At 38.7% G+C, this 25,166-nt stretch overlaps 1 protein-coding gene across 1 annotated transcript; it reads left to right on the top strand.

Annotated features, from left to right (window-relative positions):
- Positions 1-13,080: 13,080 nt before the first annotated feature.
- Positions 13,081-21,271, top strand: LOC145073293 (endo-1,4-beta-xylanase 1-like). The gene is made up of 8 exons (XM_079019843.1): positions 13,081-13,300; positions 13,391-13,477; positions 15,821-16,197; positions 17,013-17,154; positions 17,275-17,627; positions 17,958-18,135; positions 18,685-19,224; positions 19,948-21,271. Exons 1-8 carry the CDS (start codon positions 13,235-13,237, stop codon positions 21,061-21,063), a joined length of 2,859 nt encoding a protein of 952 aa, XP_078875969.1. The 5' UTR covers positions 13,081-13,234; the 3' UTR covers positions 21,064-21,271.
- Positions 21,272-25,166: the final 3,895 nt, after the last annotated feature.

Raw genomic sequence — 25,166 nt, 5'->3', positions numbered from 1 at the left:
CCAAGTTACAGAACGCATCGGTTTAGGGCATCAAGGAGTCAAATGCATGGTTTTTTTGGTAAAACCGGGTGTCACGACGTCACCATATGGAGGTCACGACATGACACATTGAAAATGAAATGTGTATCCAGGAGGGCTTGTAATGACGTGAAAAGAGGATGGTCATGTCGTGAGAGTGGTTGTAGCCCAACCCAAAAACATTTAGGGTTCTCTCTATATTTAAGGATCTTAACTCATGACCTAGGGTATCTTCTTCAGCCACCACTCATTACAAACAAAACCTTAGCCCGATTCTTGAGCCTTTAGTGATGTCTTGGTGACTTGAAGGTGAAGGGATAATCTTTGGAGCATAGACTCAGCTTGCAAGCCTTATTACCATCTTCTAGCAACCCCTGGAGCTTTATGAGTATTCAAGCTTCAAACTTTATGGTTTCTTATTGCTAGATCTATACTTTTATGCATGATTATCCATGTTTAGGTTAGATAGACTGTTGGGATACCATAAAGTTGGTCGCTTTCTCGGTCGAGTCCTTTAGTGGCTAGATATGCTAGATCTGAAGTTTGGAAAAGTTTAGGCTCATGCTTGAGGTTTTGACCTCCTTTCTCTTCATAAGTTTCCTAATTTGAGCTCGAGACTTGCATGGGCCATTGAAGACCTTAAAGCACCGATTTAATGGCTTGTGGGATGTAAGGAAGCCTTTTGGAGGAGATGAGTTTGTGGCTTAATGGATTAAGGGTTTAATCCATTAAGTTGCCCAATTGTTGGTTCTCACAACGTGACAAGGTACCTATGTAACACCGTGAATTTTCAAAATAATTTTTCGCAAATATAAAAACATTTCTCATTTAATTTCATAAAACGTTAAGTTTAAAATTCCAATTCGTGTCATACAAATCCCAAGATCACATAAATATATATCAAAAGTCCCCTGAGTGTGTACGGATCAAGCCGACGCCTTCCCACGGTCATCGCTAGTACCTGAAACAACAACACTAACACTGTAAGCACGAAGCTTAGTGAGTTCCCAAAATACCACACATAAAACACATATTAGCCACTCGAGGCTATAACTCTATGGGTCCGTGCACCCAAACTCTGTGAACCCTCAGGTTCTAACTCTAGGAACCTTCCGGTTCAAACTCTGTAATCATGCACAGCATAAATCACATAGAAATAATGCAGTACAACATAGCATACACATAACATACATACACTAACACATAGCTCTGATTACCTACTCAAGGTAAAGTATAGTGAGAAGACTCACCTCGCGTATCTCGGTATCTCACGAATCCTGGAAAACCCTTGTGCTCGATCCTCCGAGCTCTAATCCTCCTATAACATCACATGTCTCTAATTAAAAATTTTTATCTCTAAGGTTGACTATCCCTAAGAAGTCAACACAGGTCAACTATGGTCAACGGTCAAAGGTCAACTTTGACCGGACTCGACGAGTGCACAAGGGCAACTCGGCGAGTCTAGACGTTTTCACCAACTCTCTAGGATTCCCTTTTTACACGTCGAGTACTCCCCCTGACTCGACGAGTTCCATCTGGCAGAATCGCGGGGCCACCCCGACTCAACTCGCCGAGTTTCAAGAACAACTCGGCGAGTCCCAGCTCGACTCAGTCCACCTGTCAACCCTCTCTAACTCGCCCTGACTCACTGAGTCAACCCATGACTCGACTGGACCACTCACTGGCCGGTCTAAGGCAATCTTCAAGCTACTCGCCGAGTCTGCTCATCGGACTCGGCGAGTCCATGCCATGCAGTCACTAAAACTCGCTTCTAAGGTCAGATCTGTTCCAACAATTCATAGATCTGGCCTTTCTAGACTGATTCACCACGTAAAGCCCCAAACTTGGTGCACATACAACCTCTATATGACCATATATGAAGGAATATCAACAAATATCACTACCCAAGGTCATAACCTCCATTACTCTTCATAAAGCTTGATGAATGAGGCTCTCTAGACCTCTATGGATCCAGATCCAAAGCCTCATCACTAGCAAGGGACTATTTGGCCATCAAATCAACTCAACAAAGGCCACAAGAAACCCTAAAACCCAACATACTTCACAAAACAGAAGATGAGCCGAAATCATACCTTTAGATCGAAGATCTAAGCTTCAAACCCACAGAATAGCAACCTCCTTGGCCTCCTCTTGGCTAGAACCTCCCTCTTCTTTGCTAAACAACACACAAAGGTCAAGAAATGCTTCCTGTCTCTCTCTCAAGTCGCCAAAGCACTCTAGGGTTTCTCTCTATGGACTGTTGGGTGCAAATGACGGCCATAAGGCCCTTTATATAGGTCCCAAACCCGAGAAATTAGGGTTTCATTAAACAGCGCGGACTCGCCGAGTCCATATCCTGGACTCGCCGAGTCCAGACGAATCCCGCGTCCAGAATCGCGACCCTACTCGGCGAGTCTGAGCTCTAACTCGCCGAGTCCCCTCTCAAAACACCAAAAAAATCAAAACAATAAAGGATACCTAGAATTCGGGCTGTTACAACTCTCCCCCACTAGAACTATACTTCGCCCTCGAAGTCTCACTCTGAAAATAGCTTCGGATACTGCTCCCGCATCTCGCGCTCCGGCTCCCAGGTCATCTCCGATCCCTTCCGGTGTTGCCACTGAACCAACACCAGAGGTACCTCCTTGTTCCTCAGAATCTTGATCTTCCGATCCCTGATGGCCACTGGCCTCTTGGCATAATTCAGGCTCGCATCCACCTGAATATCCTCTAATGGAACCACTGCCGACTCATCGGCTATACACTTCCTCAATTGCGACACATGAAAAGTGTCGTGGATTTGCCCCAACTCTGCTAGCAATTCCAAACGATAGGCTACCCGGCCTACCCTCGCAATCACACGAAATGGCCTAATATACCGGGGCCCCAACTTGCCTCTCTTCCTGAATCGAATCACTCCCTTCCAAGGAGAGACCTTCAGGAGAACGAAGTCGCTGACCTGAAACTCAAGCTCGGACCGGCGTCTGTCTGCATAACTCTTTTGTCGGCTCTGGGCGGTCAATAACCTCTGCCTGACCTGCTGAATCTGCTCTGTCGTCTGAAGCACGATCCTTGTACTGCCCATCACTCTCTGCCCAACCTCTCCCCAGCAAATGGGGGTCCGACACCTCCTACCATACAACAGCTCAAAGGGTGGCATACCAATGCTCGAATGATGGCTGTTGTTGTAGGAAAACTCTGCCAAGGGTAAATACGCATCCCGGCTACCCCCGAAATCCAACACACATGCTCGAAGCATGTCCTCAAGCGTCTGAATCGTCCGCTCACTCTGACCGTCTGTCTGGGGATGATATGCGGTACTAAAATGCAATCTAGTACCCAACTCCTCATGAAATTTCTTCCAGAACCTGGAAGTGAAACGCACATCACGGTTCGAAACGATCGAGATCGGCACCCCATGTCGAGATACCACTTCTCTCACATATATCTCCGCCAACTACTCCGCTGAAGAACTCTCACTGATGGCAAGGAAGTGAGCGCTCTTCGTCAACCTATCCACAATCACCCAAATTGCATCAACTCCTCTGGCAGTTCTCGGCAATTTGGTGATGAAATCCATAGTGATCTGTTCCCACTTCCACTCGGGAACCTCCAATGGCTGCAACTTGCCATGCGGTCTCTGGTGCTCGGCCTTAACCCTGCGGCAGGTCAAGCACCTCTCAATAAACCAGGCGACGTCCCTCTTCATACAGGGCCACCAATACTCTCTCCTCAAATCCAAATACATCTTCGTAGCCCCCGGATGGATCGAAAATTTCGACCGATGAGCCTCTTCCATCAAATTAGTACGCGTACCGCCCATAAACGGTACCCAAATCCGACCCTGAAAAGTCATAAGCCCTCGACCATCCGTAATGAACTCTGAAACCAAACCAACGACCCGTTCCCTCTTTTGCATCTCCGGTTGCACAGCCTCGGCATGTGCCCCACGAATGGCATCCAATACCGGAGCTATCACGGTCAATCTCAAACATAAATCTCGCAGTGGAGTGCTCTCCGCCCTGCGGCTCAACGCATCAGCCACCACATTGGCCTTGCCAGGGTGATACAGGATCTCACAATCATAATCCTTGACCACATCTAACCACCTCCTCTGCCGCATATTTAGGTTGGGCTGATCCATCAAGTACTTCAAACTCTTATGGTCCGTGTATATCGTACACCGAACCCCATATAAGTAGTGACGCCAAATTTTGAGGGCGAACACCACTGCCCCCAACTCTAGATCATGCGTGGGATATCTCGTCTCATGAGGCTTCAGCTGCCTCGATGCATATGCTATCACATGTCCCCTCTGCATCAACACCGCACCCAGCCCCAAAATCGATGCATCACAATATACTACAAAATCCTCCATCCCTTCTGGGAGAGCTAATATCGGGGCTTCGCACACCCTTTGGCGAAGGGTCTCAAAGGAGGTCTGCTGCTCGGGACCCCATGAAAATGCAACACCCTTTCGGGTCAATCTGGTGAGTGGCACTGAGATCTTGAAGAAATCCTTGATAAATCTCCGATAATACCCTGGCAAACCAAGGAAACTCCTGATCTCAGAGGGTGACTTTGGCACCTCCCAACTCATCACCACCTCAACCTTGGCCGGATCGACCAATATCCCATCCTGATTAACGAGATGTCCAAGGAACTGAACCTCCCGCAACCAGAAATCACACTTGGAGAACTTTTCAAAAAGCTTCTCCGATCTCAAAACCCCAAGGACCTCCCTCAAATGCTCCTCATGCTGCTCTCTAGATCTCGAATATACCAGAATATCATCGATAAATACAATCACCGACCGATCCAACATCGGCCTGCATACCTTGTTCATGAGATCCATGAACACAGCCGGGGCATTGGTGAGCTCAAAAGGCATCACCACAAACTCATAATGCCCATAACGCGTCCTGAACGCTGTCTTCTGGACGTCCTCATCCCGCACTCTCACTTGATGATATCCCGAACTCAAATCGATCTTGGAAAACCAAGATGCTCCCTGCAACTGATCGAATAAATCATCGATCCTCGACAACGGGTAACGGTTCTTGACCGTCAGCTTGTTTAACTCCCGGTAGTCAATGCACATCCGGTGTGAACCATCCTTCTTCTTGACGAACAGAATAGGTGCTCCCCACAGTGAGCTGCTCGACCGAATAAATCCCTTCCCCAGCAACTCCTGAAGCTGGGAGGATAACTCTTGCATCTCTGACGGTGCAAGACGATAAGGCACCTTAGCAATAGGCGCGGCCCCCGGAACCAAATCAATACCAAACTCCACTTGCCTCACAGGAGGCACACCCGGCAACTCCTCGGGAAAAACATCTGGAAACTCACGCACCACCGGTACCTCCTCAACTGAACTCGGTCTCTCGGAAGTCGCTCGCGTATCCATCACATACGCCACAAAACCCTTACAGCCCTGCTGTAGACACTGCCTCGCCCTAGCGGCCGAACAAAAAGCTGATCCTGAATGTGTACCCTCGCCGTACACTGAAAGAACTCCTCCACTAGGGTTTTGTATGGTCACCAGCTGATGCTCACAGTCGATAACCATGCCGAATCGGCTCAACCAGTCCATGCCCACAATGACACAAACATCACCCATCACAATAGGAATCAGATCAATCGGAAACTCAACCCCGAAAATCTCTAATACACATCCCCGGAGAACCTCCGTGGCACAAATCACTCTATCGTCAGCTATGGAAACTCTCAGAGGTCGACTCAATGCCTCACGACTAACATTGATATGCTGACTAAAGGCCAAAGATACAAAAGATCGACTCGCACTCGAGTCAAATAACACTAAAGTAGGTACAAAGCTCACAAGGAAAGTACCTACGCATAACATAATATAAGCATAATATCTCAACATCAACATAAATACATGAAAGGAAACATACCAGCCACAACATCGGGCGCAGCGCAGACCTCCTCTGCAGTCAGCTGGAAGGCTCTCTCTCGAGCTCTCGGTGCCTCGGCCTTCACAGGCCGACTCTCTGTAGCTCTGATGGAGGCAGGAGCAGATCCTTGAGATGCTCCGTGCAACTGCGGACACTCGGCCTTCCGGTGTCCGGTCTGGTTGCAGTGAAAACACACTGCAAACCCCTTGGGGTAGTCCTTGGCCATGTGCCCCTCCTTACCACATTTGTAGCAAGACCCCGCTCGACAAACTCCGTCATGACCCTTGCCGCACTTCCCGCAAGTGCGGCCCTTCTGGCTCCTTGGTTTGGGATCAGCAGGCTTGGCCCGCTTGGCTGCCGGCTGAGACTGTGCCGGTCGCCGATCCCTCCCCTGAGACTCCGCCTCCTCCCTGGCCTGAGTCTCAAGCTCAAGCTCCCTCTTCCGGGAATTTGCCTGAAGCTCAGCAAATGTCTGGTACGAGGAGTTCGCAGTGAACTCCCGAATATCCCGCCTCAGAATGCTCAAGTAGCGGCTCATACGTGCCTGCTCAGTGGACACGTGCTCAGGGCAGAACATCGCCCTGTCATGGAACATCCTCGTGATCGCTGTAACTGACTCACTACCCTGCTTGAGGGTCAGAAACTCCTGTACCAAACGCTCCCTCTCCACCTGGGGAACGTACTCTTCCCGAAACATAGTAGTGAACCTCTCCCAGGTCACTGCCGAAAGCTCAGCAGGCGTATAATGCGCCGTCACAAACTTCCACCAGTCCTTCGCTCCCAAGCGAAGCTGGTTCAGCGCGAACCGAACCTTCAAATGCTCAAGAGACGAGCAAGTGAAGAAACACCCCTCAATATCAGATATCCACCTCATAGCTGCCACCGGATCCTGAGTCCCATCAAACTCTGGTGGTTTTGTGTTGCTGAACTCGCGGAACAGCAACGCAGCACCACCCTGCGGCCTCGCAGCAGCAATAGCTGCGGTAGCCGCTGCAGCAGCAGCCTCAGAAAGAGCGGCATAACGCTCATCAAACGTCTCGATCAATGTGGTCTTTATAGACCCAAACATCTCCGGTATCTCTGCCCTGATGGCCGCAGCCACCTCCTCCTGAATGATCCGGCGGATCTCCTCCTCACTGGTACCACTGCTCTCGGGCATCAAACATGTCCTCACCATGATCTACCTCTGAAATACGACATACGATAAATTAGAATCCACACGAGCATACTCACACTCATCAAATCTTCCCTCCTTGATTCTTGGCATTCCAAAGATTCTTACTTGGGCTGCACACCGCTCCGGTGCTTCCAGTAGTACGGGCCCAATACTACTGTCCGCACCGCACCAGAATACACTCCAAGTCCCCCTCTTCGGATCCCAAGTCCCAAGTACTCTATCATGCGTAAACCACTCTCTAATAGGTCTCTCATAAGCCCCTCACTGCTACCTACTCACTCTCAAGCATCTCGTAGCAGCTCACCTCTCCCTAGGCTAAGGCATCACAAATCAGGCCACTCTAATCCTAATAGTAATACCTCGCCTACTCTAGCATGCAGATACATCATATCAATATCAATATCACATAATATAAAGGTATTTTGGGAAATCACCGTTCGGGCGCTGACTGATCGTACACACATCTCTTGCTCTGCGTTTTTCAAAAATCTTTTACTCTTTTTCGAAAATACATCTCAAATCCTCAGTTTGAGTTCAAATACGCCCGAAGGTGTACTTGAGTCCCTCAAACCAAGGCTCTGATACCAACTTGTAACACCGTGAATTTTCAAAATAATTTTTCGCAAATATAAAAACATTTCTCATTTAATTTCATAAAACGTTAAGTTTAAAATTCCAATTCGTGTCATACAAATCCCAAGATCACATAAATATATATCAAAAGTCCCCTGAGTGTGTACGGATCAAGCCGGCGCCTTCCCATGGTCATCGCTAGTACCTGAAACAACAACACTAACACTGTAAGCACGAAGCTTAGTGAGTTCCCCAAAATACCACACATAAAACACATATTGGCCACTCGAGGCTATAACTCTATGGGTCCGTGCACCCAAACTCTGTGAACCCTCAGGTTCTAACTCTAGGAACCTTCCGGTTCTAACTCTGTAATCATGCACAACATAAATCACATAGAAATAATGCAGTATAACATAGCATACACATAACATACATACACTAACACATAGCTCTGATTACCTACTCAAGGTAAAGTATAGTGAGAAGACTCACCTCGCGTATCTCGGTATCTCACGAATCCTGGAAAACCCTTGTGCTCGATCCTCCGAGCTCTAATCCTCCTATAACATCACATGTCTCTAATTAACACTTTTTTATCTCTAAGGTTGACTATCCCTAAGAAGTCAACACAGGTCAACTCTGGTCAACGGTCAACGGTCAATTTTGACCGGACTCGGCGAGTGCACAAGGGCAACTCGGCGAGTCTAGACGTTTTCACCAACTCTCTAGGATTCCCTTTTTACACGTCGAGTACTCCCCCTGACTCGACGAGTTCCATCTGGCAGAATCGCGGGGCCACCCCGACTCAACTCGCCGAGTTTCAAGAACAACTCGGCGAGTCCCAGCTCGACTCAGTCCACCTGTCAACCCTCTCTAACTCGCCCTGACTCACTGAGCCAACCCATGACTCGACTGGACCACTCACTGGCCGGTCCAAGGCAATCTTCAAGCTACTCGCCGAGTCTGCTCATCGGACTCGGCGAGTCCATGCCAATCACTCAAACTCGCTTCTAAGGTCATATCTGTTCCGACAATTCATAGATCTGGCCTTTCTAGACTGATTCACCACGTAAAGCCCCAAACTTGGTGCACATACAACCTCTATATGACCATATATGAAGGAATATCAACAAATATCACTACCCAAGGTCATAACCTCCATTACTCTTCATAAAGCTTGATGAATGAGGCTCTCTGGACCTCTATGGATCCAGATCCAAAGCCTCATCACTAGCAAGGGACTATTTGGCCATCAAATCAACTCAACAAAGGCCACAAGAAACCCTAAAACCCAACATACTTCACAAAACAGAAGATGAGCCGAAATCATACCTTTAGATCGAAGATCTAAGCTTCAAACCCACAGAATAGCAACCTCCTTTGCCTCTTCTTGGCTAGAACCTCCCTCTTCTTTGCTAAACAACACACAAAGGTCAATAAATGCTTCCTCTCTCTCTCAAATCGCCAAAGCACTCTAGGGTTTCTCTCTATGGACTGTTGGGTGCAAATGATGGCCATAAGGCCCTTTAAATAGGTCCCAAACCCGAGAAATTAGGGTTTCATTAAACAGCGCGGACTCGCCGAGTCCATATCCTGGACTCGCCGAGTCCAGACGAATCCCGCGTCCAGAATCGCGACCCTACTCGGCGAGTCTGAGCTCTAACTCGCCGAGTCCCCTCTCAAAACACCAAAAAAATCAAAACAACAAAGGATACCTGGAATCCGAGCTGTTACAACCTATCACGCCATGAAGATTGAAGACTTGTGACTATTTTGTCCTTATGAAGGTACATGATGTGACCAAGAGATTGTCACATTGTGAAGAGTCGTTGACCGTTGACTTTGACCAGTTTGACCTTGGGTCAAACTTGAAGGTTTTGGGTTGTTAATTAAGGTTCTACCATGTCTTGGTGCTAAAAGGTTCATGGGAACAGTCAGAGCAGAAAGGGAGCGTGTTGCAATGTTTTTGGGTTCTCCAATTCGGGTGAGTTTCCTCACAGTTCCATGGGTTGAAGGTACTAATGTCGGCCCACTAGATTTTTTTATGTATCCTTGTGTATAGGATGTTGTTGTGCTATATATATATATATATATATATATATATATATATATATATATCCTCGTGTGTTAGGATGTAGGAGTAGTGGTATGTTAATTAGAGTACCAGTAGAGTGGTTATCGTCTAGTGGAGCGCCCTAGGGGCTGCATGTAGTCATGTAGGTTAGCCTAAGAACTCTTGATCTATGCTTTCTTGCATGTTTCTTGTTTGGTTGTGGCTCTATAGTAGAATCATCTGCTCGAGTGTCTATCTCACATTTGGGTACACATGCTATGCCTTCTTTGGAGATTTGTCGGTAGTAGAGCAGTGTGCTGTGTGGGGCCTAGTAGTCGGTAGTGAACTGTTCGACAGGTAGATTCGTAGTTGCATGTTCTTATGTGTGCACTTTATTTCATGTTTGATTATATGTCAACATATTGTGGGGGTTAGGTTGAGGAGGTCCTGGTTCGTGTTGTAGGCCAAGATACCAGATGCACGCCGACTTTAAGTTGTAGTCACAAAGGCTCTGGAGGAGCAGTTGGGTTGAGGCAGCATGCCAACATACCCAATGCAATCCAGTCTTTTTGACTGTGGGCCTGGTGTGCATGCATTGTATGTGCATTGTGGTGTGTGGTATTTTGGGGGAACTCACTAAGCTTCATGCTTACCTAACTGTTATTGTTTTTCAGGTGTCATCGATTATCGTGGGAGGGTGTACACATTTAACATCAACAATGAAGATTCCGTGTTTACTATATTGCTCTGATTTTTAAACAATGTACTTTAGAACAAAGGGTTTTTCATAACTTGGATTCTAAATATATGAAGTTTTACCTTAATCAAAAATAAATTTTTTGATGTTAGACGTTATCATAAACCCAACTATTAAATTAATATTGTTTGCCTATGATTCTACACGTCAAAAATGATTTGGATCACAAAATGATCGATTTTGTTGCCAAATCATATATAAGATAGTAGAACTATATGTATGATTGTAAGATTGAATAACAATCCGATCTCATCCTTTTGTTTTTGGGTTTTCGGTATCTATGTAAACCTATAAACTTTAAAGTCATTCCTAACAATGAAAAATTAATTTCACGTTTTAGTTCCATAAAGCCAACACATAATCTTAGAAGTTTGTTTTTCCCATTCAAAATCTGGCCTAAAAAATCGTCCCTTAAATTGGAAAGTGAACATCGCATATCGCATAACTCCCAATATGGAGGTCTTTATTTATTTACTCCATGATTTTATATAGCCTCACAATATTGTTTATTTACTCCATCATTCAGGGGCGGAACATGACTATAAAAAATGGGGTGACCATAACCAAAATCTATATAAATTAAAGCTTAATAATTGATTTGTTTTTTCCATTTTACTATACACTACATACCACCATTTTAACTAATACTGGTATTTAGCAGATAATAAAATAAAAATAATAATTTATAAGTACACTTTAAAGGATTATTGTAACATTCTAAATAAGAACTCATAAATTAGAAACAGTAAATAAAAGTTGTAGTCTTTTTTAATGTTTTAACAAGTATCCTAGTATAGCTATCCTAATAATATGTCATTCTAATCTAGAAATAAGAGACAGTGAAGGGAAGACCAGAAATAAGAGATAAAGATCACAAAGGTTTGAAGGAGAGAAGATGCCGGAAGGAAGCACCGCCAACGAAGGTTTATGTCGGAGTATCAGTCAAAGAACCATAGAGAGGACTGATCAGAAAATAGTTAAGAGACAGTGACCAAGGAGGAGTAATCGGTGAACAGAGGAGAAGGCTAAGAAGCAGCAGTCGGCCAACGATAATATATTTCTGGTGAGAAATCTGGCTGAGGTAAGCACTATGGTGCATGCGATATCTCCGATGGGCAGTTCTTTTTTCCGGCAGCAACGATGCTTCCTTTTTTTAGGGTTTTGTATTTTTTTCAAAGATTGGGTCAAGAGCTTGTACTTTAAAATAGTTTTTTGATTTTTTATAGCTCTTTAAGTTTTCCTCTGTTGGCATCCGAGATTTACGAGGATTGGTTTTGATTATTTTTCATTGATTTGGATTATAGTTTATTTAGTTTACTAATTTAGTGTAACATGATTATTTTTCATTGATCCTTTGGATTATAACTTTATTTAGTTTACTAATTTAGTAGTTAGACGATGAATCAAATAATTAATAAAAATAAGATTTTGTGATGAATCAAATAATTTATAAAAATAAGATTTTGTGTTTTTTTGGAGTTAATCGGTCTATATTTTTTTTCATGACCTTGCATCATAAACGTGAGGGCCAAAAGATAGTTTAAAGAAATAAGATCAAATCCATATGTATACAGTACAAATAGCAAGTAAAAAAATCAGGGGGGCCATGGCCCCCCCTGGCCATAGAGACGTTCCGCCCCTGCCATCATTTTATGGTTGTCGAAAATTTAAGTTTTTTTTTATGCGTTTTATTTTTCTTTTTATTGTAGAAAAAGCTTAAGTTTGTTGTTTCAAATTTTGATATAAGTTATGAAGAGGTAAGTATGAAATAACTTTTTTTTAGCTTTAAACTTATATAACTTTTTTTTTTTAGCTTTAAACTAATATCTATCTCTGTTTGATAGAATCTTTGATTTTGATCTGATTTTACCATCACAAACTTATTATAAAAAAATGATTTTAGGTAAATCCTGGTCATATCCAATGTGATTAAAGCCAATTCACTTTTTCATAGTAAAACATTTTGAACAAATTTGACCAAAAACCTTTAACATGCTTAAGATTTTTAGAAATTTGATTTCTTTTGTGATTGTTTTTGAAATCTAAATGAATTTTATAATAATCTTAAAAATAAATGTCCGCCATATATTGCATTTTGCCACATAAAGTCATCTTAAATATTTGTTGACATCGTTGCATCACATCTACAACATTAACCATGTAAATAAAGTTGTATTGTCTATCAGTTTACAAGTTGTTTAATTTGTTACTCCATTAGTTTATTCATTGTTTTACCAAATTTGTTATTAGTTTAATCATTGTTTTACCAAATTAATTATATAGATTAATAACAATTCGAATTATAAATACAAAAATTGATATTAGAAAATATATTCCATTTCATAAAGATAAAAATCACTTTGATCCACACGAAAGCCAGACTACTCTGTATAGAAAGCCATTGTTCATCTAATTGATAAAATTGCTATGGTTGGCTTGTAAACCAAGTCCGAAAGAATCGAATTAAAGTAAAGCAATCCCACAAGAAAGAAAAAGAACGCCCCTATTAAAAACCAAATCTTTAATTCCAATTCAAGCATACATAATAATGTCAGCTAGTTGAACCCAATAACCCTAACTGTAAGACAAAGGAAACACATAAACAATTTAAGGTTGTATTCTCAACTCTAATCATTACCCACGACGGGTTTTAAGGAAATTTGCTAGATGCGTAGATCAGTTTGATTGGTTGTTGGGGGTTTTCTTAACAATCACTGATCAATCTTTACATATAAATGGGAAATCTGTCTGCATTTTTCTTAACTATCTTTAAACGTCATAAGAAGATCAATACTTCAGAGGTATTCTTAATATTTTATTTTTTATTTTTTGAGTTTGATTCATTCAAATGATATAAGTTTGAAAAATCATTTTATGGATTTTGGTTGAAGAGATTGAAAGAAGTTATGGAGAATCAATCATCAATGGAGATCCCGCTCCCGTCAATGATCAATGGCAACGACGTTTTTCACTCTCAGGTGCTTGTTTTTGTGTGTTTACTCTGATATCTACTTTTACTGTCTTTAGGCTTCCGATTTGAGTCCAATGGTGAGAAGTTTTAGCGCTCAAAATGTACAAACCCAAATCTATGTTTGACTTTAGAATGTCAAATGAATAGTTTTCAATTTTGGCAGTTCACAAATTTAACAATTTTTGGCAATTTAGGAGGATAATTGTTTGCTGTATCCTACCTAATAAATGAAAATAATTTTGCCACATGTCACTCTCTCATTAACTTTGACACATGTTATTTTTTGGTATTTTTGATTAAATGTTTTTTTCCATTTGTCATTTTCTTATTTTTTATATTTTCTTAATTAACACATCATATTTACACATCAATTAATAGTTACTTTAATTAAAAATCACCAATAAATTACAATATTACTACTCATATAATATTTAATATGTTTCCTTTTAATTTTAAATTTCAAATCTAAAATTTTAAATTTAAATAAATTTTTGTTTAAACTTTCATATTTAATTTTTTGTTTTATCAAATCCGTATAACACACGGGCCTCACACCTAGTTGACTATAAACTAAAGTATCACACAACTGAAGATTTAAAAGTTTCCTAGTTTAACTTTCAAATTTTAAGTGGACTCTTAGGACTTTTGCCGCAACAGATTTTTTAAATTGTGTATTACTTTTCGTTGGGTTTTCACTGATTAATCACCAACATTTGTCATATTTTCGTACTTATCAAGTTAGGCCGAAGGGAGTGGCCTCTTTGAAACCGCATTCTTTTCAATTTCACATATGCGCCGCATCACTTTTTATTACACACTAGGTGTGTGACCCGTGTAATACACGGGTTTAGTAAAAATAAAAATTTAATATCAATATATAAATACGAAATATTTTATAATGTAATACTTTATATAACAAAACGTAATCTTTTGAAAATTTGCAAAATAAATTAAATTATTTGAAGTATTTATGAAAATTTATTACCAAATTAATAGGATGATTTTATTTCCATATAAAACTCATTACAATTTTATGGGATTTTGTTTTAAGAAAATAGAAATCCCTAAAAAATGACAAGTGGAAAATAAAATTTCTAAAATTCTCATAAAATGACAAATGTCAAAATGAAAGAGAAGATGACATATGGCAAAAAAAACCTTCAGGAAGTGTGATTTCATGTCACACCTAAAGAATGGTGCCACATTTTTTTTTAATAATTTAATTTAATAAAACTTCTTTTTTAATAAAAAAATATAATATTTCATTACTTCAAAATAAAAAAAAAACATTACATTGAATTATTTAAAAAAAACACATATGACATTAAAATAAACCTACAAACTTGAAAAACACACATCAAACGTTAAAATAACTTAAAAAAAACACAAACAATAGAGAAGTGTAAAAGTTTGGCTTTAGTTTGAACAAATGAATTAGATTGTTTAATTTATATGAAAGAAAGAAAAATAAAATAAATCGTAACATATTTGACCGTTCAACGGTCATCATTTACCATTAACCAATTAGAATACACCGCTAAAAATGGATGAGGTGCGGCCTAACCGCACTCAAAACCGCATAGAGAGGGTGGTGTTGCCTTGCCTATGTGGCAAAAAGTGCGGTAAAAACGCACCACTCCTTTGAGCCTTATGATTGAAAGATTTACAAGCCACATTACTTGTAAAGATGAAAATTAATCTGGTTGACCTGAAAAAAGTCAAATACTCCCTTCTTTGGAATGGCGCCAAATCCCCACCAAACAGAATCCAGTCAACATCGATCTTCTCTTCTTCTATGCATAATAAAAACTTAAAATAATGGAACTGAATGAGCTAGGGTCATGACCATAACCAACGAATAAAATGGAGAGAATACACAATGTAATTAAATGAGTAATAATTACTTGTATATATATAATATATAGTTTTAACTCTACTACTTACATTCGTTAGTTATAATTAATAAACTTAAAAAAAAAATTACACGTAATAAAGACTGATGAAAGCACAAAACAGCAATATAATAAAAGTATATTTTACTTTCTAGTATTTAGAATATAAATTGTAATTTAACTAAAATCGTGAATTTTTTAAAAAAGTTTTGCGTCATGTAAAATTACATTAATGGCAATCATGTTACAATTTTTAATTCAAATTTGAAGGAAAAAAAGAACACAACCATGTGTAAGAAACAAAAATTAACAAAATAGAAGGAATCATATTTCTTCAATTCATCTCATTCCATCGTACAAAACAAACAAACATTTTCTTTTTTCATGCCAATTTCTAAGATTCATCACATCAAACATTGTCTTAATGTTTTCGGCTGTATTAACTGTTTCCCTTACAGATACCACCCGATGACTTAAACATATCAAAGAGCAAACTTACTTGTAACATCATACATAACCACAACTTCTCTAACGGTTTGCATTCGTGGCATGCAAACTGTTGTGATGTCTTCCTAGTTTCACCTTCGGTTGAGACTTTTGATGATCACACACAAAACCCATGTAAGAAGAAGCATCATGCAGTCATTACAAACAGAAACCAACATTGGCAAGGCTTGGAACAAGACATCACAACCAGAGTTTCTTCAGGTTCCACTTACACAGTTTTTGCTCGTGTTGGAGTTTCTGGTATGCATCTTGAAAAGGAGGCTAATGTCATTGCGACCCTTAAACTTGAATATCAACAATCAGAAACCAAGTATTTGTTCATCACAAAGTACGTTCTTTCCCTTTCCCCTATTCATTTTTGGATAAATGTAATAAATTGCAACTTACTTTCATTTTTGATTTTGTTTATTATGCATCCTACTTTCATTTCTTTGTGTTACAACATTCTACTTTCATCTTTCCAAAAAAAGACTTTTGTTTTTCCTTGTTTTTTTCTTCTTAAGACATTGTACTTTGAAAAATCTATCTACCGGATTGTAGCATTATATCTTCATATTTTCTTTTCTTATCTAGACATTATATTCTGAAAAATTTACATAACTATAACAATGAAAATTGCTTTGTACTAAGATGACAAGACTATAATGTGTAGATTCGATCATAGTAGGATGTTGTAAAATGAAAGTAAGATATCATAATAAACAAATCAATGAACCTATGTTGCTATTGCTTTAATCGGTTTTGGGTTAAATGTGAGAAATAACAACTTAGTTTTATTGATTTGATCTTACCTACATTTCTTTCTGTTAAGAATTTCTCCTTTGAAAATTCTACCTAAATCTAGAAATTTCATTCAAATGCAAAAAAAAAAAAAAAAAAAACAAAAAAACAAAAAAAAATCATTTGTTTAATAAGGTAAATTTAACAAAATATACTGACTTAATAAGAAAAAAATGAAAGAACAACATTATAATGGCGGTAAAATTACCTTAAAAAGAAAAAATAAAATAAAATAAAAGTTTAATGTTGTAATAGAAATAAATGTAGTAAGATGTTATGATACATAAATGAATGAAAGTAGATGCATTTCTATCGCTTCCTTTTCGCATTTGTTTTTATTTCCTTTGCGAGGTGTTGTTGCAGGACTACTGTTTCAAAAGAAAAATGGGAGGATTTGGAAGGTACATTTGTATTGTCGGACAAACCTGACCGTGTTGTGTTTTACATAGAAGGACCGGCTCCTGGTGTAAACCTTCTCATAGAATCGGTCTCAATCTTTGGTGATGTAAGTCTACCTTTTTTCTACGTTCCAATTTTTGTAATATCTAACATTTCTAAAGTAACAATTTTCATATATGAATACATGTCTTCACTTTTGATATTGTGGTCTTGTAATTATATATAGGGGGAAATTGCACCATGTGTATATAATCAAGAAGGAAATATCATATTGAACCCTGAGTTTGAGGATGGAGTTAATAACTGGTCCGGAAGAGGGTGCAAGATTGCATTACATGACTCCATGGGAGATGGCAAAGTCCTTCCTAAATCTGGAAAGTTCTTTGCATCTGCAACAGAACGAACTCAATATTGGAATGGGATTCAACAAGATATTAGTGGAAAAATTCAACGAAAGCTTGCTTACCAAGTTACCGCCTTTGTTAGAATCTTTGGCAATAATGTTACTAGCTCCAGTGTCCGAGCTACGTTGTGGGTCCAAGGCCCCGATTCCCATGAACAATACATAGGCATTGCTAAGTTGGTTTCTTCTCTCAATCTCTCTTAAAACTGTGTTTGTTACATGTCTCGTCCTATCTTGTCGTATCATGGACATGATACTGTACTTGGTTGGGCAAACATTTTTAGGCTATTTCAATTTTAATGCCGAGGATATATAGGCAGGCATTATTTATGTATTTTGTACAAACAAAGGGTGCATAGGTGTCCCTGTTTTACCAAATTGGATGAGATGAAAAATTACATATTTTATCCCATTTACACCCATCCTAGTCTAATGCACTATAAGTTGTACTATCCCCTAGGTGTGAATTTATAATTTTGCTTATCTTTGTTTCTTTGGGATTGAAGCTCACAAGCAACGGATTCAGATTGGGTACAACTGCAAGGGAAGTTTCTTTTAAACGGTTCGCCTTCAAAAGTAGTGATTTATTTAGAAGGTCCGCCTCCGGGTACTGATATTCTCCTTGACGGCTTAATGGTTAAGCATGCCGAGAAAATACCTCCCTCGCCTCGACCTGTTATTGAGGTTCTTCGCTAAACTTTAAAATTTCTCTTTTCAGCTTAATTGAGTAATAACTTGGTATTCGATTAAATTACTTTAATTGTTTTGGCTAAATGCAAGAGTTTACAGGATAGTTTCATTATTTATGTATTATAGGATCCTACTTTTATTTATTTCTGGTATTTACTTCTTTTTATTAAGTCAGGCGTAGATTATGAAAGTACAATGATGGATAGAACTAGCCTTATTATAACAATATCTCACTTTCATAGTTCTGATGCAATATTGTAGTTTTCAACTCTTTCTATTAAAATATCATAGTATTTTGAAAGATTTAACCATTTATAGCATTATAGTTTATTTTTTGCTCATTACATTACCATACTTTGAAAAATCAACCCAATTATTTATAGCAATGAAATTGTTTTGTAACTGGATTTACACAATAATTAAGTAGATTTTTCAAAATACGATGTTGACGTTGTAATAGGAAAAAATTAAAGTAAAAACAAATCAATAAAAATATGTTGTTATTTGTTACATTTACCGTAAGTTTTTGTTTTTAATCTACAGAATCCAGAATATGGAGTTAACATTATTGCGAATAGCAATCTTAGCGATGGGACAAACGGGTGGTTTCCCCTCGGTAATTGCACATTAAATGTCGTGACTGGTTCACCTCGTATACTCCCACCGGCGGCAAGAGACACCCTCGGCCCCCATGAGCCACTAAGTGGCCGTTGTATACACACCACTAACCGCACCCAGACGTGGATGGGTCCGGCTCAGATGATAACAGATAAAGTCAAACTCTTTGTAACTTACCAGGTTTCTGCTTGGGTTCGACTCGGTCCTGGAGCCACCGGTCCACAGAATGTAAACATTGCTCTCGGGGTTGATAGCCAGTGGGTCAATGGTGGTCAGGTGGAGCTCAATGATGCTGACAGGTGGCATGAGGTTTGTGGATCTTTTAGAGTTGAGAAACAGCCTGCTAAAGTCATGGTTTATATTCAAGGCCCGGCTGCCGGAATTAGTTTCATGTTGGCTGGACTTCAGATCTTTGCAGTGGACCGGCAGGCCAGATTCCGACATTTGAAACGTCAGACGGATAAGGTAATATATTCTTGGCTCAGGGTTTGTTTCGTTGTTTCGGGTATATATATATATATATATATATATATATATATATATATATATATATATATATATATATATATATATATATATATATATATATATATATATATATAATCAAGTGTTTGAAACAAGTGCTGTGTATGAACAAAACCGGTTTCTTTTCTTGTGTTGAATGAACTGTACTGTGTGTCACCTTTTGTGTTCATGTTCATTGAAACGGTTCATTCGATTTAAAATATAAAAGTCTTAGACATACAACATTTCTTCAATACGGACATCATTTGAGCCAATGAATAGAATAGGAAAAAAATACTATTTATTTTGCTGGGTAGAAAAGAACAGATCATTGTTAAAGGAATGCGATTCTTCCGGTTAATTATGATTCCTCGATCTTTTCATGGATTTTTTTTTCAATAATTTAAATCTAACACACTGAATTTTTAAGACATTTCACCATTAAAATTTAGTTAAGTTACAATTTTGTTTATTTTTCTAAATCAGGATTTCATTGATTTTAATTAAAAATACATAGATGGTTCATTTAGTCCAAAAAAATAAAAATAAAAAATAATCTTTGTATGTGCTGCTGAAATATGTTCTGAAAACACATTATTTATGTATTCAACATTTTACTTATAGAATACTCAAAATGGAAAAAAAGAAATAACGTATGTTTTTTGAATTCTCATTACTCTCCAGATTCGTAAACGAGATGTCACACTAAAATTTTCCACCTCGGACTCGAGTAGTATCCACGGTGCAACAGTAATCGTCAAACAAACCCAAAACAGTTTCCCGATCGGATCATGCATTAGTCGCTCCAATATTGACAACGAAGATTTCGTCTCATTTTTTATTAAGAACTTTAATTGGGCTGTTTTTGGAAATGAACTAAAATGGTATTGGACTGAACCACAACAAGGAAACCTAAACTACAAAGATGCCGACGAGCTTCTAAAATTATGTAACGATAACAACATCATGGTTCGCGGACACTGTATCTTTTGGGATGTGGAATCGACGGTTCAAGATTGGGTCAAGAAGCTCAACAAACAAGACCTAACCACGGCTATACAAAATCGGTTAACTGGTTTGTTGAACCAATACAAAGGTCGGTTCAAGCATTATGATGTGAACAACGAAATGCTTCATGGATCTTTTTACCCTGACCGGTTAGGTCCGGGTTCACGAGCGGATATGTTCAAAACCGCGAACCAGCTGGACCCGTCTGCTACAATGTTCGTTAACGATTACCACATCGAGGATGGGTGCGATCCGAGATCTTCCCCGGAGAAATACATGACACAAATTCTTGATCTTGTACAACAAGGCGCACCGGTTGGTGGGATAGGGATTCAAGGACATATAGACAGTCCAGTGGGTCCCGTTGTCTGTTCGGCTCTCGACAGACTCGGGACCCTTGGACTTCCCATCTGGTTTACAGAACTTGATGCTTCTTCGGTTAATGAGTATGTTAGAGCAGATGATTTGGAGGTTATGTTTCGGGAAGCTTTAGCTCATCCTGCTGTTGAGGGGATTATGATTTGGGGATTTTGGGAGTTGTTTATGAGCCGTGAAAACTCACATTTGGTGAATGCAGAAGGTGAGATTAATGAAGCCGGGAATCGGTTTCTTGAGCTCAAGAAAGAATGGTTGTCACATGCTCATGGACATGTTGATGATGTCAGTGAGTTTGGGTTTCGAGGTTTTCCGGGGACTTATGAGGTGGTGGTTGTTACTGGCTCCAAGAAAATTGTGAAGAAGTTTGTTGTTGAAAAGGGCGATCTTTCATTGGTGGTGCCAATAGAATTTTAATTGATAAAGTAAATATTTTATGGAAACGAAGGAAATATATGTTGGCTCGTGGCATGGTGTGTTTAGGCTCTAAGTTCAAGTTTGGTCCAAGTTGGTGTGTGGAAGTGGAACACTTGTAAACTATCATTGTATAAGTATATATGTATATATATGATATATGAAGTGAGGAATTTGAAAACGAATAAATTTTATACATCTTTCCATTCAATCCAAATAGCATCTACGATCCATTGAACTCTAAACTCTATAGAGTTCAATAGATAGTCATCTTTTTGTTACATGATCCATTAAATATATATTTAGCTTTATTTTTAAGACCTACACTCCATTAAACACTTATTCAATAATAGTAATCATTTATTTTTCTTTATCGAACCCTATTGAATAGTTAAAGATTATTGAAATCTTCCATCCAATTCCATACCATGTCATCACCCATACTACTTGTATTGTGGGCATCCTTAACAATGTACCTAAGGTGAACATCGAAATTTACTAAATGAACAAGAGACTAAACAAGGAAATTAGAAACAAAACTAAGTTACAATCTTTTGTTGTCATTACCCAAAAACCACAGTAGATATCACATGTTAATAGTTGGAGTTAAAAGTATTAGATTGTATGTAATTTAGAAGGCTAAAGCAATAGGACAAAACGAAGACATTCTGCTGTCCAAAATTGAGGAAAAAGAGTAGAGGAGTTGGGCAATTATGACAACCCAAAATTTCATTCGTACAAACTCTAAAGTCAATCACTTTAATTAAAATTCAATTACATTTCTGCTAATTGTTAGCCAATTTAAAGTTCGTTTGAGTGTTTTTAGTATTTATTCTTCAAACGAACGGAGGAAAGGAAGTACCGTCTCGGGTCTTGGAGTTGCAAAACCACACATACCACCCTAATAAGGAGTTCATGGCCAAACTTTTAGAGTTTGGGCCGTAAACTCCCATGTGGCCATGAACTCATGGCTTAGACATGAGTTTACTCCCCAAACTGCTCATTTCTTACTTCCACCCTCAAGTTTACTCCCCATTCTCTCTCAACTATCATCTCGTTCTTCACTCGATCTTCCGAAAACGTAAGTATTTCTCGACTTGATTTGTTGTTATAACCTAATATCTAGTAGTTATACATCATTTCATCCATTCATTATTGCTTTTCAACTAGATCTTCAAGTGTTCTTCAAAACACCAAGAACACACACTAGTGTTCTTGGACCTTAAACACCCAATCGAGCTTCTATCTTGTAAGTACACTATCCCTAGCTTCTTGTGTGCTTAATATGAACATGATAACACTTGAAAATCAACAAGAATCATAAGAACAAAGGAGTTTATGGCCAAGGATGTTCTTGGGCCGTAAACCCCTCTTAAGGTGGCTAAATGGACCCTAGTTCCTTCCTAAGCCTTGGATGCCAACCTTGATCCTTCCTAGAAGTGTTTAAGACTTTAAACAACAATACAAATAAGTCCCCATAAGAGTTTACGGCCGTAAACACCTAAGAAAGTGGTCCTTAGGCCGTGAACTCTACAAGGTAATGTTAGTGTGCCCCTAATGATTTCCTAAGGATTGGACTAGATCATCAGATGCTCAATCAAGACTTGTAAGACCTCAAAACACAATTTGGCACTTAATACCATGAGTTTACGGCCATAAACTTATGGGGAAATGGTCATGGGCCGTAAACTCCATAAGGAGTGGTCCTTGGGCCATAAACTCCAATGTCATGCCATACAACCCTTAGATGCAACCCGTTGGTACCTATAGCACTTGAATCAAAGTGTTTCCATGTCCTAGGGTGTCTTAACTTGATTAATTAGTTGTTAATTGACTAATTATATATATATATATATATGTTTATTATATGTTAACTAGGATCATTGTGTGTGTTCAAGTCTTCACTTGACACCTAGCACCTTGTTCAACACTTTCGTACAATCCACTCACTACAGGTGAGTTTATACCCCTTAATTAACCTTTGAAATGTTATTAAATGTTTTTAAAAGCTTTTATGGGGGGGGGGAATACAAGTTGAATCATGTTAGTTATTAGATCAATCACGTATGATTAATAACTAGCATACAAATGGATTTTCTATACTTTAAACTGTTTTACCAAACAAATGACTTCAAACTGCTTATCAAATTTTACATATCAACTCTTTATCAATTTCACTTTTCTATACTAAGCCTTTCTTTTATAGTTTTCAAACTTATATATTGTTAAAACCATGTCTACTACATATATAGTTATATAAATAATGTTTGAAGGACTTAGAACTGATAACCCACTTTACTTCCTGTCCTTGTTTGGTTGTGGTCTTAAAGTACCCAGTTGTTTGTCCGAGTGTCGTTGAATCCTTATTTATATTTTATGTATATATGTATGGATATAAAGACTTTTATCTCAGTGCAATACATTCAGTCATACAAACAAGTCTTCTAATAAACTATAATAGGTATAGTTTAGGGTTATACTACTTACTACTTCTAGTTCAATGAAGCATACAAGAGTCAGTTCATTCATGAGTCATTACTTACTACTATGAGAACATATACAACAATACTATGATGAGAAACAATACATTCATTACAAAAGTACATACATTACATATACAAGTATACTATAACATAAATGTGATCCACTGTATCGGAGCATGCCTTCATCATCATGGCCCGAGTGTAACTAGAATCTCTTGGAGGGAGAGTGCACTTTGCATATAGATCTATACTGGATTGACTATCCTACACGTTATTGCTAGCTACAGTGGGACCGGTAGGTCTTCGGGTGCCAAATGTCATACATTTTGACGACTTACATTGTCGTGTTTCATAGTCGATAATATGGTACAATTAATCACATAATACCTTGATATAAATCCGGTTTAAGGTATTTAGTACTATAATTGTTCCTATAATACAACACTACAATACTACATAAATTTACCCTTTACATTTAATTGGTGATTACTTCACTTAAACATAATTGTACAAACTATATTTTGATAATGATAGTTACACTTGGGAAAATTACACACTTTAACAAGTAACAAGCATAGAAAATAGTTGTGCCTTGGTAGAAGACTGCTTTTAGTAGAAAATATAGGATTTTCTAGGAGTTACACACTTTTACAAACACTCACAAACATATTCATACTTTTACTACAAACGTTTACAAATTCGTACTTCAAACACTGTTTAAACACTTTGATACAAACATAGACACTAAATACTTATGAACTCACCAGCTTTAATGCTGATAAACTCTTTCAAAATAACTTGTATTCTCAGGTCATCAGTAGATAGGTACCGATGCCATCTTTTGAAGAGATGGAGCGCATGCAAGACTCATCTTATATTTTGATTCATATTTTGGTGTCTTATATACTACAGAACACACTTGTATTAAAATTATATATTTAATGCAATTAATGATGTTGTTTACTTGTTTACTATTATACTGTGGTGTGATACTGTACATGACGTCCTCCGCCCCAGAACGTTTTCGCCGTTCTCGGTTTTGGGGTGTGACAGATTGGTATCAGAGCATTGTTCATAGTGAATTGAGTATATCAACCCATACAAGATACACTAACTATAAACCCAATGGCATTAAAACACTCTGACCAAGAGTCTATACTTTTAAATAATAAAATATTTAACTATGTATACAAGCTTGCATTCATACTAAAATCAGTGTCACGATGATAAATACAAAAGTATTACGATTGTTGAATATCACAAGTCAGCTCAGGGATGTATGGTTAGTTCTGGGAGTGGCATAGCCTGATCAACTATGCTAGTCCGAGGAGTGATTAGCATATGCCCTAAAATGGTTGTGATATGGCAACAAGTCTAAAAACATACCAACACTACTACAATGAAAACACTAGAACAAAACATAAGTCTAAAATACTATAGGAGTATTTTTGTGTTACTATAATTACATATCTAAGAACTAAATAGGTCTCTATCAAGTAGGTCAATAGTCGTTAAGTGGATACTCTAAGGTTATATGAAATTCAGGTGTAATAGACTGAGAAGTATTGACATAACCGATAAAGATCATCTTATAATTATCTTAAATAGTACGTCTATTTATAT

This window comes from Lactuca serriola, chromosome 9 (assembly GCF_051521515.1).
Source record: "Lactuca serriola cultivar US96UC23 chromosome 9, Lser_US96UC23_V15, whole genome shotgun sequence".
Classification (NCBI taxonomy): domain Eukaryota; kingdom Viridiplantae; phylum Streptophyta; class Magnoliopsida; order Asterales; family Asteraceae; genus Lactuca; species Lactuca serriola.
This window is presented reverse-complemented; position numbering and strand designations above follow the sequence as displayed.

What these genes read in the sequence shown, in the direction of transcription:
- LOC145073293 (XM_079019843.1), top strand. Translation starts at nt 13,235, where the DNA reads ATGGGAAATCTGTCTGCATTTTTCTTAACTATCTTTAAACGTCATAAG. An exon ending in AAGTATTTGTTCATCACAAA is followed by an intron (nt 16,198 to 17,012) that starts GTACGTTCTTTC and finishes GTGTTGTTGCAG; the next exon opens with GACTACTGTTTCAAAAGAAA. An exon ending in TGAAACGTCAGACGGATAAG is followed by an intron (nt 19,225 to 19,947) that starts GTAATATATTCT and finishes ATTACTCTCCAG; the next exon opens with ATTCGTAAACGAGATGTCAC.